This window comes from Pristis pectinata, chromosome 11 (genome assembly GCF_009764475.1).
Source record: "Pristis pectinata isolate sPriPec2 chromosome 11, sPriPec2.1.pri, whole genome shotgun sequence".
In the NCBI taxonomy this organism is placed as follows: Eukaryota; Metazoa; Chordata; class Chondrichthyes; order Rhinopristiformes; family Pristidae; genus Pristis; species Pristis pectinata.
The window spans coordinates 2,591,318-2,610,339 of NC_067415.1; the positions used below are offsets into that span (position 1 = coordinate 2,591,318).

Consider the following 19,022-nt stretch of genomic DNA (forward strand, 5'->3'; position numbering starts at 1 on the left):
ACTGGAATATTGTGAGCAATTTTGGGCTCCTCTAAACTCTTGTCATCCATGTACCTGTCCACATACTTCTTAAGTGTATCTAGTGTACCTGCCTCACCTGGTTCCATATATCTACCACCTCTATCTACCCTATAAGTCAGTCCCTCGAGTCCTGGCAACATCCTTGTAAATCTTTTTTGCACTCTTTCCAGTTTAGTCACATGCTTCCTATAACAGGGTGACCAAAACTGAAAACGATACTTCAAGTGTGGCCTCACCAACGTCCTGTACAATCGCAACATAACCTCCCAGCTTCTATATTCAATGCCCTGACTGATGAAGGCCAGCGTACCAAAAGCCTTCTGCACTGCCCTCACTCTCTGTGATTCCACTTTAAGGGAACCATGCACCTTGTACTCCAAGGTCCCTCTGTTCTACTACGATACCCAGGGTCCTTCCGTTCAATGTAAGATTCCTACCTTGATTGGTCCTTCCAAAATGTAACACTTTGCACTCATCTGAATTAAATGCCATTCCTCAGCCCACCTACCAAGCTCATCAAGGTCCTGCTGCAATTGTTGGTACTCCCCTGTCCACACCGCCTATTCTTGCGCCATCTGCAAACTTACTAATTATTCCTTGGATATTCTCATCCATCTATTCCTCTTTTATTTAATGGCATTAATAGGGCAGAAAGATCTCGATGTCCTTCCAGGCCAAGTTCACCACAGAACCAGGTTAGTGCAGGTTTTCTTGTCACAGATGCTGTTCACACTAACTTTTATATTTAGTTGCATTTATTTACACTCAGTACCTTTGATGTATTAAATTGCCATGAGGCTGCATCCTGGGAGTGTTATCAGATGTAATTTGATAGTATACTGGTGGGGAGTACGTCAGAGATACGCCAAATGTGCCCAGCTGTGTTCCTTCTGTGTGGAGCCATTGTCATGTTTTCTTCAGAGATTTAGCTCTGTGTGGGGTGGGGCATCAAGCTCATCCTCTTGGCTTATGTCGACAACGTGCTCCTTGGTCGCAGGTCCCGTTGGCCTGCAGGGGATGCCCAAATGCCAGCCAGTCTTTCTCAGGGCATTCTCTGCATGGATCAATTGGGAGAAATCTTCTGGACACCTGGTAGGTCAGTCGTGGGTGGACTCCTTGTGGAGACGAGATTCCACCTCCTCTGTCTGGGATCTACCCAGAGAAGGTGGAGTCTTCCCGCTGTGGAAGCCTGGCCGGCAAAGTGACAGGAGCTGGAAGCGAAAGTCACCATCCAGCTCGGGCACTGGGCAGGACTGCACCGAGTGCTTTCCTACAGGGGCTGACGCTGGTCATAAACCAACCGGTGACCTCTGTGCTGTGGTACCAGTTGGTCACTTTGGTCCCACACCTGCGGTTGCCACCAAGATCCAGAGGAAGTTGGTGGACTTCTTCTGAGGCAACAGGAAGCCCTGGGTCTCTGCTGTGGTCCTGAGTCTCCTGATCGAGGAGGGCGGTCAGTCGCTGGTGTGTGTCCCTGCCCTGGTGGTGCCTCTCCACCCTCGGACCCTGCAGAGATACCTGTACGCTGAGCATCCTCCCAGATAACATGAGCTGGTGAAGTATTTCCCCCACTGGGACACCTTCAGGACGACACACAGCTCCCAACGGCGAGGATTGGCAGCACTGGTTTGTGGGAGTTGCCTGTCTTTTACCAGGACCTTTTCAGAGTCTGGGACATGGTGGCCTCCAGTCAGGGTGTTCTCCCGCTGGCGGAGGGAGGGGCTGGACAAAGGGATGGACTGGACGGTGGGGGAGCGAGCTGCTCACCACTGGGGTTTGCGGCCAAAACCTCTGTCCATCCCGTCACGGTGGACGTCGAGGGGGCTTGTGAGTGTGAGTGTGAGTGATCCTGACCGGACTAATCCCCACTTGGCCAGAACTGCACATCGGACCCAGACCCTGAAACGTTCCATGGGAGCCGGTCCCACACAACATGAGCCCTTTCTCAGAATTGTCCTCCGCGCAGTTCCATGCCACATGGAGGTATGTCCTGTACGGGGTGAGTCTACACACTCTCTACACCCTTTCCCACATTTGCCATCTAGACACAGCGTGGCGGTCTGTTCTGTCACCTGACAGTGAGGGGGGTCCCAGTGGGTCTCTCTACAAGGGAGTCCTCCCCCATTTACATCAGTACTGAGGCAGTGTTGGGCTGTCAGGGGCAGTGCTGAGGGAGTGTCACCCTGAGGGAGGGCTGGTACTGAGTACGCTCTCCCGTCGAACTGATGATGTGATTGTAAAAATCCAACAGTGCAGTTGTGGAGAATGTTGGGCGGTGGGGGAGTGTGGGCTTTATCTGGAGTGGTGGGCTGGAGCAGTTTTCTTCTTGGAAGGACTCTGGTTTGCCAGGTGTTGGAGTCTGTGTTCCGGGCACTGTGGGAGGGACGGTGTGGCGTTTCATCGCACAGACTGTCTGCTTATCACCATCCACGACACATGCGATCCCGAGGGGCCTACCGAGCGTGGAACTCAGCCAGGGTGCCCGTGGAGACCACGTGCTCCCTCTCCAAGGACACCCGCACGCGGATGCAAGCCCAAAGACGGGCAGGCAGGTGGACCGGCTGGAACCCTCAGCCACCCGCCACCAGGACCCGTGGATGGCCAGCTTGGTCAGGCCCAGGAGAAGACCCACCAGGAGATCCCCCGCGTGACTCACCCCCCGCCGAACCGGGTGACCGTAGATCAGCAGCATCGGGCTGAAGTGCAGCCAGATCAGTACCGCCCCTCCCCCCCCACAGTGTGACCCTCCCTCAGTACCGTCCCTCCCACAATGCAGCACTCCCTCAGTACTGCCCCTCTGACAGTGCAGAAGCTAGGAAGCAACACCTAAAAAAATGGCCTTTGCAAATCATACAAGTCTGGCAAATCCCAGAATTACAAGCCCGTGACAGAGATGCAGCAGCTGGTGAGGGGGGTCAGGCTGCAAGGTTGGGTTTGCAGGTCAGTGTGGAACGGGATTCCACCCAGTGACGATGCTGAACTCCACAGCAGAGGGTGCTGAGAAGGTCGCACTGCATTTGGTTGCCCTGTGTTTGACGAGACCAGGGAAATAACAAGGCCCACTGCTCTGAGCTTGTGCAGTTCAAAGTATAATTCAGGCAAAATAATTCCAAATTGGCTACCCGTTTACCACCAGAAACACACAATTTATACACCTCTCTCTCTCGGTGGTTAGTGTGTCACTTACTCTGTACAAACTGGCAGCTTTCACCACCCACGCCCTGCTTTGGAACCAAAGCTGCAGTGTTTCTGGGTGACATTTGGAAACCGTCCTGGAACCATCAAATCCCAAACACTTGCCCCCGGTTCCTGCAGCAAGGGGAGGCTGTTCAGTCCTTCATCCTCGTCTCTGGTACATCTCCCATGGCGAGTGACCCTGTGCATGGCAGGAGTCAGCGACTACAGTGGGGAAGGTGGCAACGATTCAGAGGTCAGGGTGGGATTGGGGGGATGGGGGGGGGTTTAGAGGGGGTACAACTGGGGTCCAGTGTTTCCATTCAAGTGCCCAGGGTCGACGTCCGTTCTGCTCTATCGCCAGTGAGCCACCTTGTTGGCTTTAATTGGGGGCTGAATATCCAGCCGGCGGGACTTGCTATCTTTGTCCACGATCTCCAGCCTGATCTTCGCACCCTTGGAGTCAGCCTCCCTTGGCTTCCCAGCTTGTCCCTTCACCGCCCCCGCGCCAGGGCCTTCTACAGCGATGCGCAGGATGCAGCCATGAGGCAGCAGCTCCTGCTCGTAGGCAGCTGCCAACTGGTTAACAACCCGTCGCTCCACCTGGGGAGAGACCAAGGGAGGGGGGACATGTTAGAAACATAGAAAACCTACAGCACTTACAGGCCCTTTGGCCCACAAAGTTGTGCCGAACATGTCCTTACCTTAGAAATTACTAGGCTTACCCATAGCCCTCTATTTTTCTCAGCTCCATGTACCTATCCAAAAGTCTCTTAAAAGACCCTATCGTATCCGCCTCCACCACCGCTGCCGGCAGCCCATTCCACACACTCACCACTCTCTGAGTAAAAAACTTACCCCTGACATCTCCTCTGTACCTACACCCCAGCACCTTAAACCTGTGTCCTCTTGTGGCCACCATTTCAGCCCTGGGAAAAAGCCTCTGACTATCCACACGATCAATGCCTCTCATCATCTTATACACCTCTATCAGGTCCCCCCTCATCCTCCGTCGCTCCAAGGAGAAAAGGCCAAGTTCACTCAACCTGTTTTCATAAGGCATGCTCCCCAATCCAGGCAACATCCTTGTAAATCTCTTCTGCACCCTATCTATGGCTTCCACATCCTTCCTGTAGTGAGGTGACCAGAACTGAGCACAGTACTCCAAGTGGGGTCTGACCAGGGACCTATATAGCTGCAACATTACCTCTCGGCTCCTAAATTTGTCAGAAGTAATTGATACATTAAGCCCCCTTTTCCAATCCATGCTGAGCTCGATTCTCACGTGGTGGGCCAAAGTACCGACTCTATGATGTGGTCCCCTCCACACTGTGGTCACCGACTGTGCACCCAGTTCAGTCCGCAAGTGTGGCCCCCGACCTCTCGTTTCCCCTTCTGCCCTCTCCCACTCCCGTCTTGGCCACCTTCACTGCTCCAAGCGAGCTCAACACAAGGGACGTGGGAACAGAAAGCGGGCATTTGCTCCCTCGTTCTTGGCCGATCTGTCCCTTTAACTCTTTTTTTCCCTTGTTAATCTCTGTTACTGCTGTTTCATAACAGTCTAACTTGGTAATTGGTTTATTATTGTCACATACAGTGAAAAGCTTTTGCTTGCCTGCTATCCAGGCAGATCATTCCACGTAAGGAAGATCATTCCAAGTAATTTCATGTTAATTACCATTTGCAAAAGAAAGATCCAAATTTCTACTATCCTCCGCATGGAGAAATGTTTCCTGAGGGCCCTGATTCTCACGTTTAGACTTTGGAACATGGAACATGGTACAGCATAGGAACAGGCCCTTCGGCCCACCATGTCTGAGCCTAACATGATGCCAATTTAAACAAATCCCATCTGCCTGCACATGATCCACATACCTCCATTCCCTGCACATTCATGTGCCTATCTAAATGCTTCTTCAACGTTGCAGTTGTATCTGCCTCCACCACCTCCCCTGGCAGCGTGTTCCAGGTGCCCACCACTCTGTGTAAAACACACCCCCTACAGCTCCTTTAAACTTTCCCCCTCTCACCCTAAAGCTTTGCCCTCTAGTATTTCACATTCCCACTCCGGGAAAATGACCCTGACTATCTACTCTCTCTATGCAATATTTATATGCCTGTGTGAGGTGTTACATTTTGGGAGGCTAAATTTAAAGGGAAAGTTACAGTTAATGGCAGGACCCTTAACAGCATTGATGTACAGAGGGATCTTGAGGTCCAAGTTCATAGCTCACTGAATGTGGCCACACAGTAGATCGGGTGGTAAAGAAGGCGTATGGCACGCTTGCCTTCATCAGGGCATTGAGTATAAGGGTCAAGAGGTCATGTTGCAGCTGTATAAAACTTTAGTTAGATGGCACTTGGAGTACTGTGTGCAGTTCTGGTCGCCCCATTATAAGAAGGATGTGGAGGGTTTGGAACGGGTGCAGAAGAGGTTCACCAGGATGTTGCCTGGATTAGAGGGCATGAGCTACAAAGAGAGTTTGGATGAACTTGGGTTGTTTTCTCTGGAGCGTCAGAGGCTGAGGGGAGACCTGATAGAGGTTTATAAAATTATGAGAGGCATAGATAGGGTAGACAGTCAGAATCCTTTTTTTCCAGGTTAGAAACATCGAATTCTAGAAGGTATAACTTTAAGGTGAGGTGGGGGGGGGGGGGAAGGGGGGAGTTTAAAGGAGGTGTGCGGGATGTTGTTTTTGTTTTACACAGAGAGTGGTGGGTGCCTGGAACAGGCTGCCAGGGGTGGTGGTGGAGGCAGATACAATAGAGGGGTTTAAGAGGCTTTTAGACAGGCACATGAATGTGCAGGGAGTGGAGGGATGTGGATCATGTGCAGGCAGAAGGGATTAGTTTAATTTGGCATCATGGTCAGCCCTGACATTGTGGGCTGAAGGGCCTGTTCCTGGGCTGCACTGTTCTGTGTTCTAGGTTAGTTGAGGCAGTTGTGAAATGTGGGTGAAGATTGAAAGAGGAAGACTTGAGGGCTGAATGGCCTCTTGTGGTGTTGTACCATTTTATGACCCCACGGACCCTTGTCCCTGCCTCAGTCTGTGGTTCTCCTGGGTTGTCGGCATGTTACATTTAATAACATAGAACAATACAGCACAAATACAGGCCATTTGGCTCACAATGTTGTGCCGACCTTTAAACCTCACCTAAGACTATCTAACCCCTTCCTCCCACATATCCCTCTATTTTAAATTCCTCCATATGTTTATCTGGCAATCTCTTGAACTTGACCAATGTACCTGCCTCCACCACCACCCCAGGCAGCGCATTCCTGCCCCAACCACTCTCTGGGTAAAAAACCTTCCTCTGATATCTCCCTTGAACTTCCCACCCATTACTTTAAAACCATGCCCTCTTTGTACTGATGTTCTTTCATTCCCTGGCTTGCTGAGTGCAGCTGACGAGAAGCCTACTGTATTACTCATTGTGATGTATGACATAATCATATTTAATCTGCTTTATTTACAGAAGCTGTGATTTATTGGCAGCACTGCCCAGCCCCCAGACTCACCTCGTGTTTGATGGATCTAGCCCCGTAGTGCAGGTTGTACCCTTCTGCCAGAACATCCATCACTTGCCGGTCCCACTGCAGGGTGATATCATGTCGCTGCTTGGCCTGAGGGGAAACAAAGGCTGTGTGATTACAGGATTTACTGTATCCTCTTTATCTCCCCATAATAAACAAGTGCAACAATAATTGAAAACCAAACCAAGAATTGTGGATGCTAGCAATCAAAAAACTGCAGATGCTATAAACCTGAAATAAAAACAGAAAATGCTGGAAACATTCAGCAGATCAGGCAGCTTCTGTGGGGAGAGAAGGGTCTCTGATGAAGGGTTCTACATAGAACAGTAGGAAAGATGTATTAAGCTGGAAACAGTGCAGAGGAGATTTACGAGGATGTTGCCGGGACTTGAGGGACTGAGTTATAGAGAGAGGTTGGGACTTTTTTCATTGGAGCGTAGGAGAATGAGGGGTGATCTTATAGAAGTGTATAAAATCATGAGGGGCATAGATAAGGGGAATGTGCACAGTCTTTTTTCCCATGGTTGGGGAATCAAGAACTAAAGGGCACAGGTTTAAGGTGAGAAGGGAGAAATTTAATAGGAACCCAAGGGGCAACTTTTTCACCCAGAGGGTGGTCAGTATATGGAACGAGCTGCCAGAGGAAGCGGTTGAGGTAGGTACATTAACAGGATTTAAAAGGCATTTGGACAGGTACATGGATAGGAAAGGTTTAGAGGGATATGGGCCAAATGCAGGCTCATGGGACAAGCTTAGATGGGAATCTTGGTCGGCATGGACCAGTTGGGCTGAAGGGCCTGTTTCCGTGCTGCATGACTCTATAGGTACAGCACAGGAACAGGCTCTTTGGCCCATGGTGAGTGTGCTGAACATGATGCCAAATTAAACTAAATCTCTTCTGCCTGCATATGATCCACATCCCTCCATTCCCTGCATATTCATGTGTCTGTCTAACAGCCTCTGGTTCTGGACTGCGAACGTTAGCTGTTTCTCTTTCTACACATGTTGCCTGACCCGAGTGTTTCTAGACTTTTCTGCTTTTATTTTCACAAACTGCAGATGCTGGAAATCTGAAACAAAAGCTGAAACAGAATTACTCAGCAGGTCGGACAGTGTCTGTGAAGAGAGAAACAGAGTCAATGTCTTGGATTCAAGACCCTTCATCAGAATATGCAGCCCACCCTCAATGCGGCTCCAGAGATTAATGGCAGAGTAAGTGAGCTGTGAGCCATTCTTACTGTAAGGTCCAAAACTCAATTCCAAAACTGTCAATCTCTGTTTCAAATCCTTACTTTTGGAATGTCCCTCGCCCTATAAACTTCCAAGATCTCAATGCTCCTCTGGGTCAGGCGAACATACTCCCCCCTCCCAACCCCATCCCAACTTGTCCTAATCCACGGACATGAAATAGGCAGCAAAGTGGAGGTGAGGCCACTGATCAGAATGTGGTACAGGCTTGAGGAGCCTCCTATAATTTATGTTCTCAATGGATCAGCGAACACCACCACCTGCAGGTTCCCTTCCCAGATACACACCATCCTCACTTGGAAATATCTCATTGTTCCTTCATCGGCGTTGGGTCTAAATCCTAGAACTCCTTCCCCAACAGCATTCACAGAATGGTTAAACCATGAAGGAGGCCATTCAGCCCGTCATTCCTCTAAGTCGGGCTAACATACTGCCCCATTCCAACCTGTTCTATTCCATGCACAAGGAATAGGCAGGGAAGTGGAGGCGAGGCCGCTGGTCACTCTGCTGGAGGAACCCAGTGGGTTGAGCAGCATGTGTGTGAGGAAAGGAATTGTCATCGTTTCAGGTCGAAACCCTGGATCGGGACTCAGTAGTGTAGTGGCTAGTGTAACGCTTTACAGCGCCAGCGATCCGGGTTCAATTCCGGCCGCTGTCTGTAAGGAGTTTGTACGTTCTCCCCGTGTCTGCGTGGGTTTCCTCCGGGTGCTCCGGTTTCCTCCCACGTTCCAAAGACGTACAGGTTAGGAAGTTGTGGGCGTGCTATGTTGGCGCCGGAAGTGTGGCAACACTTGTGGGCTGCCCCCAGAACACTCTACGCAAAAGATGCATTTCACTGTGTGTTTCGATGTACATGTGACTAATAAAGATGTCTTGTCTTATCTTATCTTACTGACTCTGTGTAAGAGCAATCCAATTGGTTCCTCTCCCCACAGCCATGGAAATCGTTTCACAGAGTCACAGATTCATACAGCATGGAAACAGGCCCTTCAGCCCAACTCGTCCATGCCGACGAAGATGCCCATCTAAGCCAGTCCCATTTGCCTGCATTTGGCCCATATCCCTCTAAACCTTTCCTATCCACGGATCTGTCCAAGTGTTTTTTAAATGTTGCTAATGTACCTGCCTCAACCACTTCCTCTGGTTCTCATTTGCTCGTTCCATACACACATCACTTTCTGTGTCAAAAAGTTACCTCTCAGGTTCCTATTAAATCTTTCCCCTCTCACTTTAAACCTATGCCCTCTAGTTCTTGATTCCCCAATCATGGGAAAAAGATCGAGTGCATTCACCTTATCGATGCCCCTCATGATCTTATAAGCCTCTTTAAAAACACCCCACAGGCTCCTACATTCTAAGGAATAAAGTCCTATCCTGCCCAACCTCTCCCTATAACTCAGTCCCTCGAGTCCTGGCAACATCCTTGTAAATCTCCTCTGCACTCTTTCCAGTTTAATGGCATCTTTCCCATAGCAGGGTGACCAAAACTGTACATAATACTCCAAGTATGGCCTCACCAGTGTCTTGTATAATGGCAACATAACATCCCAACCTCTGTACTCAGCCTTTCCTTTCAGGTACTGATCCAGCTCTCATTTGAATCTGCCCCCACTTTTCCCTGGCCATGCATTCCACTCCCCAACCACTTCTCTGTTAAAAAAAGCTTCTCCCCCTGTCACTTATGGTCCTTTTGCCAATCACTTTCATTCCCCACCCCTTGCTCTGTGTCCACAATATACTCTTTCTATAGTCTTCCTGATTTTAAATCTATCAGATCTCTTCACAACCTCCTCTGTTCTAAGGAGCACAATCCCAGCTTCCCCTGTCTATCCAAAGAAATGAAGTCCCTCCTTTTTAATAAATCTCCTCTCTGCCCTGACTGAAGCCTTGACACCTCTCCTAAAGTGTGGTCTCCAGTACCAGACAAAATATTCCATTTTTTGTTTAAATTCAGTTAATAATCTGGAATATATTAGTGGACTAGAAGCCAGAGTTCTGGGCACTGATCCAGAAGGGTGAGTTCGAATCCCACCTGGCTGCTGAAGAATTTAAATTCAAGAAGTTAAATAAAAATATAAAATTTGAAAAAAGCCATCTGATGGTGTTGCAATGGGGCAAATAATAACTTCCTCCAATGACTGAAGGATTAATGAGCAGGAGACACAGACTGAAGGCAGTTGACGACAAAACACCAGGAGTGGATATGATTTAGACTGCACTGCCTGGAAACAAATTCAACCAGAACCTTCAAAACGGGATTCAATAGATAATGGAAGAAGAAAATAATTCGGGGATACATTGAAAGAGGCAGGGAGTGGGTCTAACTGCATTGCTTTGAGAAGAGCAGGCGCTGTACTTTCCTGTGATAAATACTTGGGAACAAAATGACTGCTGTGGGGAAGAGTGGGAGGGAATTAATTTCAGAGAAACCAAGGAGGGGCAGGAGAAGACCATTCAGCCTGCTCTGCCATTCAGTCTTAAGAGTTCTACAGCACAGAAATAGACCCTTCAGCCCACATGTCTATGCAGACCCTTTTTGCCCCTCTACATTAATCCCCTTTGCCCGCATCAGGACCATATCCTTCTGTACCTTTTCTATTTAAGTGTCTATCTAAGCGCCTCTTAAACGCAGTGACTGTATCTGATTCCGCCGCCTGCTCTGGCAGTGCGTTCCAGATATCAACCCCTCTCCGTGTGAAAAACTTACCCCTCAGATCCCCTTCACAACTCCATCCTCTCACCTTAAACCTGTCCCGTCTTGTTTTTCCAACCCCAACCATGGGAAGAAGGATCTGACCATCTCCCCTGTCTGTGCCTCTTATAATTTGTTCAATTCTATCAGGTCCCCCCTCAGCTCCCTCTGCTCCAGGGAAAGCAAGCCCAGCCTGTCCAATCTCTCCCCATAAATCCTCCGATCCAGGCAATGTCCTGGTGAATCTCCTCTGCACCCTCTCCAGCGCAACCACGTCCTTCCTACAGTGTGGTGACCAGATCTGCACACAGTGCTTCGGGCCTAACCTGTGTCTTGTAAAGTTGCAACATGACGTCCCAACTCTTATATTCTATTGACCTGACCTATGAAGGCAAGTATGTCAAATGCCTTCTTCATCACCCTATCGACCTGTGTTGCCATTTTCAGGGGACTAAGAACTTGAACTCCAAGGTCTCTCTGTTTACCAACATTCCTTAGCGCCCTACCATTTACTGTATACACCCTACCACTATTTGACTTCCCAAAATGCATTCCCCTCACACCTGTTGAGATTAAGTTCCAGCTGCCAACGATCTGCTCAGCACTGTCTGATCTACATCCTGCCGTAGCCTTAGGCAACCTTCCTCGCTCTCCACAACACCACCAACTTTCATGTCATCCACAAACTTACTCAACATAACTCCGATTCAATCTGACCTTCTATCTCAATGGCATATTCCTCCTCTCTCTCCCCACACCCCTCGATGTCTTTTGGTCTACAGAAAACAAACAGTACAAGTATGATAGGCCGAGTGGCCTTGTGCACTGTAGGGTTGATTCTGAGACACACAGCATGATGTGATTATGGTAAGTCCAGGTTTCCTTTCTTACCTTCTTGGCCCAAAAGTTTAACTCCTTGTTGACCAGCTGAATCAACTCCGAATGGCAGAAGGGGAGGAAATAAACAATTTCATTGATTCTGCCCAGAAATTCATCCCGTCGGAAGTGGGCCTGGATGGAAGGAAGTTCGGCATTGTGTCAGGATTTGTTCCTTTACTGTTTCGTTAACACCAAACTAATGATATTATGAGGATGACTACACTATGGAACAGGTGAGCAAGAGGCAGGTGAGAAGAGTGGAGTGATTCACAATGTCAAGCGCTGTAGAGAGGCTGGGAAAGGTACACCAGTCATGTTTGGTGTGCCACTCTGAAGTCCCTCCAGAAACATTCCATTGGAAAATATTAGCATGGTTACATTTGCAGCCCATGAGCATATATTTATAACAATTTCTTTACTCGGTGTATTAACAGTTTAATAGTAGTTAAGATCTTAGAGATCAAAGAAATTAGAGATGTTCAAATTGCCCATGGCTGCATTTAATGGGACCAGTGGAGAAGAGTGCTGAGAGGCAATGGGATGGAGCATCCACTGTAGGATGTGGGTATTAAAGGGGAGAAGTATTACAGGGAAGTTTCTCACTGGGAAGTGGGGTATTTTGTGTGTAACCCTCACTGGGAGTGTTGGGGGGACAACCCCATTAGGAAGGCTGGGTATTGGAGGGATCAACCTCGCTGAGGAGGCTAAGGTATTGGAGAGGAGACCCTCAATGGAAGGGTTGGGTACTAAAGGCATAAAGCCTGATAGGCGGTTTGAAGTATGGTAGGGAAACTCCAATGCACACGAACGCAAGAGGCTACTGAGAACAGTGGGACTCAGCCAGTTCCATCACGGGTACGGCTCTCCCCACCATCGAGAACATCTACAAGAGGCGATGTCTCAGGAAAGCAACATCCATCATCGGGGACCCTCACCATCCGGGCCATGCCCTCTTCTCGATGCTGCCATCAGGCAGGAGGTACAGGAGTCTGAAGACCCACACCTCAAGGTTCAACAACAGCTTCTTCCCCACTGCTGTCAGGTTCTTGAACAGACCTGAAACACACTAACACTACCTTGGACCGTATTTCTTTTCCTCTCTCTCAACTTGTACTTGTTACGTTTGTTGTGTTTAGTTTTGCGATGTTTAAGTTATGTATAATTTATGTTAATTTAAGTTTATGTTTGTCACATTTGTAATGTACTGTGCTGCAAAAAGCTAAGTTTCGTGGCATTTATACCCTGTGTATGTATGCCTACGACAATAAATTTAAACTTGATCTTAAAGGTATTGGAGGAAGGGCACTCACTGGGAGGGTCAGAGTGTTGGAAGGAAGTTACTTATTTGAAGGTAGAGGACAAACATAACAAGGGAGTTGAACCAGCGAGATGAGCTGTAGGGTGGAAATGGGTTTTCTCCTTGATGTCTCCGAAGGTCCACGTGACATGTGTTAAAGTGAATAATTCCATTACCTTCAGGATGGGTCTGATCACGTGCTCTTTGAATTGCTTGGAGATGGTCACTTTCTCTGTTAGAAGTTCATCATCTGCAGTAACCAGGGAGAAGAACACAATCTAGTAACTCTAGTCAAAGTTCTCTGGTATTCAGATGTGCCAGGAATAAGTGGCAAAGAGCAAGGAATGCACAATGTATTTACAATGACCCAGTAAATGCAGGGCCTTGGCGAGTGTTGTAGAACAGAGAGACCTAGGGGTACAAATACATAGTTCCTTGAAAGTGGCAACACAGGTCAACAGCGTGGTGGAGAAGGTGTTTGGCACGCTGGCCTCATTGGTCAGAGCACTGAGTACAGGAGTTGGGACGTCATATTACAGCTGTACAATACGTTGGTAAGGCCACATTTGGAGTACTGCGCACGGTTCTGGTCGCCCTGCTGTAGGAAGGATGTCATGGAACTGGAAAGGATACAAAAAAGATTTACAAGGATGTTATCAGGACTGGAGGGTTTGAGTTATAAGGAGAGACTGGATAGTCTGGGACATTTTTTCCCTGCAGCTTAGGAGGCTGAGGGATGACCTTAAAGAGGTTTACAAGATCATGAGGGGCATCAATAAGGTGAATGGTCACAGTTTTATCCCCAGAGTTGGGGAGTCTAAAACTAGAGGGCATAGATTAAAAGTGAGAGGGAAAGATTTAAAAGGGACCCAATGGGCAATTTTTCCACATAGAGGGTGGTACGTATACGGAACGAGCTGCCAGAGTGGTAGAGGCTGGTATAATTACAACATTTAAAAGACATTTGGACAGGTACATGGATATGAAAGGTTTAGAGGGATATGGGTCAAATGCAGGCAAGTGGGACCAGCTTGGTTAGGCAACTTGGTCAGCATGGATGAGTTGGGCCAAAGGGCCTGTTTTCTGTGCTGTATAGCTCTATGACTGTAATGACACTAATGGCTAAGACAAAAGCTGTGGCTCCACCCTCATCAACAAAGACTTGGATTTTTGCCACCAACTTGATACTGATCACAATGTCTCAGTTACCGAAGGCAACTTCGAGCAAGGGGCTGACCAACATCTCAGCTGGTGAAGCCATCAGTCGGTGCCAGACTGAACCACACAGAATACTTACAGTCCGTATTAACGGCTTGAAAGAAGGAGCCAAGTGTACTGTTGGCATCTTTGCTAATGAGAAGTGGGTGTGCAAGTTGTGAGGACGCAAGGAGTCTGCAAAGCGAGATAGGTTAAGTGGACAAGAAGTTGGCAGATGGAGTAAAATGTGGGAAAATGTGAGGCTATCCACTTTGGAAGGAACAATAATAAAGTAAATCTTTATTAAAATGGAGTGAGACCACAAAGGGACTGGGGGTCTGAGTATGTGAAACACAAAGGGTTAGCATGGAGGTACAGCAGGTAATTAGGAAGGGTAAGGAATGTTAGCCTTTATAGAAAAGGGTATGGAGTTTAAACGTACGACAATTTGATGCAAATTTCAAGGGTGCTGGTGAGATCACACTCGGGGACTGTGTGCTGCTTTGGTCAGGGTTAAGAAGGTTAATCCTGAAGCAATGTAGAAAAGGTTCACTTGGTTAATTCCTGGGATGAAGAGGTTGATGTATGAAGAGGTTGAGCAGGTTGGGCCTACAGAGGGAAGAGAGGTGATCTAATCGAAACATGTACATGGTGGGTGCTGAAAGAAAAGATACTGCAGATGATGGAATATTGAACAAAAAACGGAATGCTGGAAGAACTCAGTGGGTCAGGCAGCATCTGTGGAGGCAAAGGGTGTAAATCAATGTTTTAGATCGAGGCCCTGCATCAGGACTTGGGGAGGGGGCGGGGGAGGGGGTGGAGGAAAGATTGCCAAATATAGCAGCTGTACATAGGGAGTGGGATAGAGGCTGGTAGGTGATGGGTGGAACCAGATGGGGAGGGGATGACGGGGAGATGGAAGAGGTGTGGGAGGGTTGGGACACAGGCTGTAGGTGATGGGTGGAACCAGATGGGGAGGGGATGACGGGGAGAGGGAACCAGGTGGAAGAGATGAACAAAGGGAGGGGAAAACCAGGTGGACAGACGAGTGTGTGGGAGGAGAGCGTGGGGGTGTGGGTTACCAGAAATTGGAAAATTCAATGTTCATACCATTGGGTTGTAGTCACCCAAGCTGAATATGAGATGTTGTCCTTTCAACTGCATTTGACCTCTGGAGAAGGCGAAAGTCAGACAGGTCGGTGTGGGAACAGGAAGGAGAATTAAAATGACATACAACCGGTAGCTCGAGATGGCCGTTGTGGATGCCTGGTTTCACCAATGTAGAGCAGGCCACATTGTGAGTACCAAATGCAGTCGACTAGGTTGGAAGAGGTGCAGATAAACCTCTGCCTCACCTGGAAAGGCTGTTTAGGTCCCTGGATGGGTGAGAGGGAGGGTGAAGGGACAGGTGTTACACCTCCTATGGTTGCAGGGGAAAGTGCCAGGGGATGAGGGAAGGAGATTTCCATAGTGGGGGCTATCCAGAATTAGGGGGCACAGTTTCTTTCTCTCAGAGGGCTGTGACCCTTGGAATTCTCCCCAGAGAGTTGTGAAAACTGACAAGGTGAAGACAGAAAGATATTTGAACTATGAGGGAGATGTGGGGAGAGAACGAGAAAGTGCTTTTGAGGCTGAGATTGTATCAGCCATGGTCTTTCTGAGTGGTGGAGCAGCCTTAAGGGGCTGACTGACCAACTCCTGGTCGGTCAGGAGTTGGTATGGTCTGGTACGATCAACTCCTGGTATGGTCTTAAGGGCTTATGTTCACAGATCAGGAGGCCTGAATTCAAAGAGATAGTTGGTCAGTACTGAGAGGTAGCGCATATGGCAGAACAACTACCATCAGCGATTCTAGATAGTAACCAGCTAAACAATGACTGCTCGTAGTTCAAATGTTTGTCAGTCTCCGCCTTGTCAGCCTCCACAGAGCCCCAAAGGGTCACGACCCTCTGAGAGAAGGAATTCCTTCTGATCTCCATCTCAAACGGGCGGCGCCTTATCATGAAACTGTGGCCCCTAATTCTGGATCCGCCCACTAGGGGATATCTCCTTCCCCCATCCCCTGGCACTTTCCCCTGCAACCATAGGAGGTGTTACACCTGTCCCTTTACCTCCTCCCTCACCATCATCCAGGGAAACAGAGGTTCACCTGCACCTCTTCCAACCTGGTTTAATTTTTCAGTGCTCACGATGTGGCCTCGTCTACACTGGTGAAACCAGGCGTAGATGAGGCGACCATTTTGCGAAGAACCTGCAATGGAAGAAGAACCAGTGTCCCCTACCCAATAGATGCTGTGGGAAAGAAATGAATAAGAGCAGATTAATCTTGTGCGATTGAGTAATTTACCAAAGGAGAAAGCCAGGCTCTGCCTGTTCACTGGACACTATTACCTAGATTCTCAGCCAGTCGTTTCTTGCTCAACTCCTGGGCTTCCTGCCTCAGTTGCAGTGCGTGCTCAGCGATTTCATCACTGGCTACATTGGAGGTCATGATGAAGATTGCGTCCTTGCATTCGATGGTCTTCCCCTTGCCATCAGTCAGCCTGCCCTGCAAGATCAGGAGGACAAGGTTGGTGGAGGTACAACAGAGGAGTGTGCCACATCGCCGAAGGAATACTACAAACACATCGGGAAAATATTAGCATGCAACTGACTCACATTATTGCTTTATTATTTTTTTAATTTTTAATTTAATTTAAATTAAATTAAGTTAAAAAAATAATTTAAAAAATTAGGACTGACTCGTGTGAAGCAGGCCAATGGATGGCAATTGCACACAGCAAGGTGGGCTCCAAGTCCAGAGCTCCCTGAAAGTGGCCACACAAATAGACAGGGTGGTAAAGAAGGCGTACGGCATGCTTCCCTTCACTGGTCAGGGCACTGAGGACAAGAGTCAAGGAGTCATGCTGCAGCTGTATAAAACTTTGGTTAGGCCGCACTTGGAGTATTGTGTGCAGTTCTGGTCGTTCCATTACAGGAAGGATGATGAGGGTTTGGAGAGGGTGCGAAAGGGGTTTACCAGGACGCTGCCTGGATTAGACGATATGAGCTGTAACGAGACCCTAGACAAACTTGGGTTGTTTTCTCTGGAGCGTTGGAGGCTGAGGGGAGACTTGATACAAGTTTATAAAATTATGAGAGGCATAGATAGGGTAGACAGTCAGAACCTTTTCCCCAGGGTTTAAATTTCAAATACTAGAGGAAACATATTTAAGGTGAGGGGAAAGGTTTAAAGGGGATGTGTGGGGCAATTTTTTTTTGCACAGAGAGTGGTGGGTACCTGGAATGCGTTGCTGGGAGTGGTGGTGGAAGCAGTTATGATAGTGGTGTTTAAAAGGCTGTTAGACACATGAAGATGCAGGGAATGGAGGGATATGGATTGTGTGCAGGCAGTAGAGATTTAGTTTAATTTGGCATCGTGGTCAGCACAGACATCATGGGCCAAAGGGCCTGTTCCTGTGCTGTACTGTTCTGTGTTTTAAGATCCCACTGGTAAAGTAGATAAACAGTAATCTATTTTTAATGGGTTGGTGTGAGGGGGGTGGGGGTGTGGGGGAGGAGAGACAGACAGAACAGAGGGATGAGTAACAATACATTCCATTGCCATTGAGAACGTGACCACCATTCTGGGAGATACTGGAGGCACAGACTCAGGATAGTACAGTGGCAGTTAATAATGCTGCTGCCTCACAGCTTCAGCGACCCAGGTTCGATCCTGACCTCTGGTGCTGACTGTGTGTGGAGTTTGCACGTTCTCCCTGCAACCGCGTGCGTCTCCCTGGGTGCTCCGGTTTCCTCCCACATCCCAATGACATGCGGGCTGGTAGGTTAGTTGGGTCCTGTAAATTGCTCCTAGTATTTAGGTGGTTGGTAGAATCGAGGGGGAGTTGATGAAAATTTCAGGAGATCAAAAATAGGATTAATGTAGTACGAACGTGAATGGGTGCTCAATGGTTAGCATGGACTGAATGGGCTGAAGGGCCTGTTTCTGTGCTAAGATTCTTTATGACAAAGTTATCAGCCTCTTATCAACTGTGATATGGCTGTTAGTCTCAAGTAGATCCAGTGAGGGAAACCCACTGTGGTGGAGGTCATTGAGAGTGCAATAGGAGCAGGAGGGGGTTAGAACATAGAACAGCACAGTACAGGCCCTTCGGCCCACAACATTGTGCCAACATGTTATCCTGCTCTAAGACCTATCTAACCCTTCCCTCCTACATAGCCCCCCATTTCTCTATCATTCATGTTACAGAGAAAAGGACAGTGGGCTACAGAAAGGCTTGAAACAAAGATGAAAATCTTAAATGGAAGGCCTCGCTTTACTGGGAGGCAATGTGGGTGAGCAGCACAGGGAGGATGGTTGAATAGGATTTGATGCCAATTAGGACATAGGCACCAGAGCCCTGGATGACCTCGAGTTCTAGGAGGGCAGAGCAAGGGAGGCCAGCCAGGAATGGATTGGACAAGTTCTTCTGTCACTCGACTGTCAGAACATGGTGCAAGCCATTTAAAACAGAGATGTTTGATTTAGTTGTAGGGGAGGGTTTAAACTGACCTGGCAGGGGGATGGAAACCAGGATGTTAGGTTACAAGATGCTAAGGTAAAGGAGGGAGTTTATAGAAACAAGTCCAATGAGGATGGCAAGAAGGACAGGCAGTTGAGAAGTCAGGATAATTTGCTGAATAATAGAAGTACAACAAGTCAGGATGTTAGGATACAGAATGTTAGGATAGCGGATGAGGTATATAGGAACACGTCTAAGGTAGTATGTAGTGAAGATGGTAAGAAGGATAGACAGGTGGAAAGCCAGGATAATCTGCTGAACAATAGAAGTACAACAAAATTAATAACAGATACCGGACTAAACGTACTATATTTAAATGCACGTAGCATTAGGAATAAAGTAGATGACCTAGTGGCACAACTACAGGTTAATAAATACGACATTGTGGCAATCACCGGGTCATGGCTTTATGAT

The 19,022-nt window shown here is 48.2% G+C and overlaps 1 protein-coding gene across 1 annotated transcript in view; it reads right to left on the reverse strand.

The window, feature by feature from the left end:
- Positions 1-2,915: 2,915 nt before the first annotated feature.
- clpb (caseinolytic mitochondrial matrix peptidase chaperone subunit B) overlaps positions 2,916-19,022 on the reverse strand; it is a 115,634-nt gene continuing 99,527 nt past the window's right edge. The window contains exons 12-16 of the mRNA XM_052026673.1: positions 16,435-16,591; positions 13,023-13,096; positions 11,562-11,681; positions 6,716-6,820; positions 2,916-3,798 (exon numbers count right to left, since the gene is read on the reverse strand). Coding sequence (XP_051882633.1) covers positions 3,550-3,798; positions 6,716-6,820; positions 11,562-11,681; positions 13,023-13,096; positions 16,435-16,591 — 705 coding nt within the window. The 3' untranslated portion in view covers positions 2,916-3,549. The remainder of the gene's footprint in view (positions 3,799-6,715; positions 6,821-11,561; positions 11,682-13,022; positions 13,097-16,434; positions 16,592-19,022) is intronic.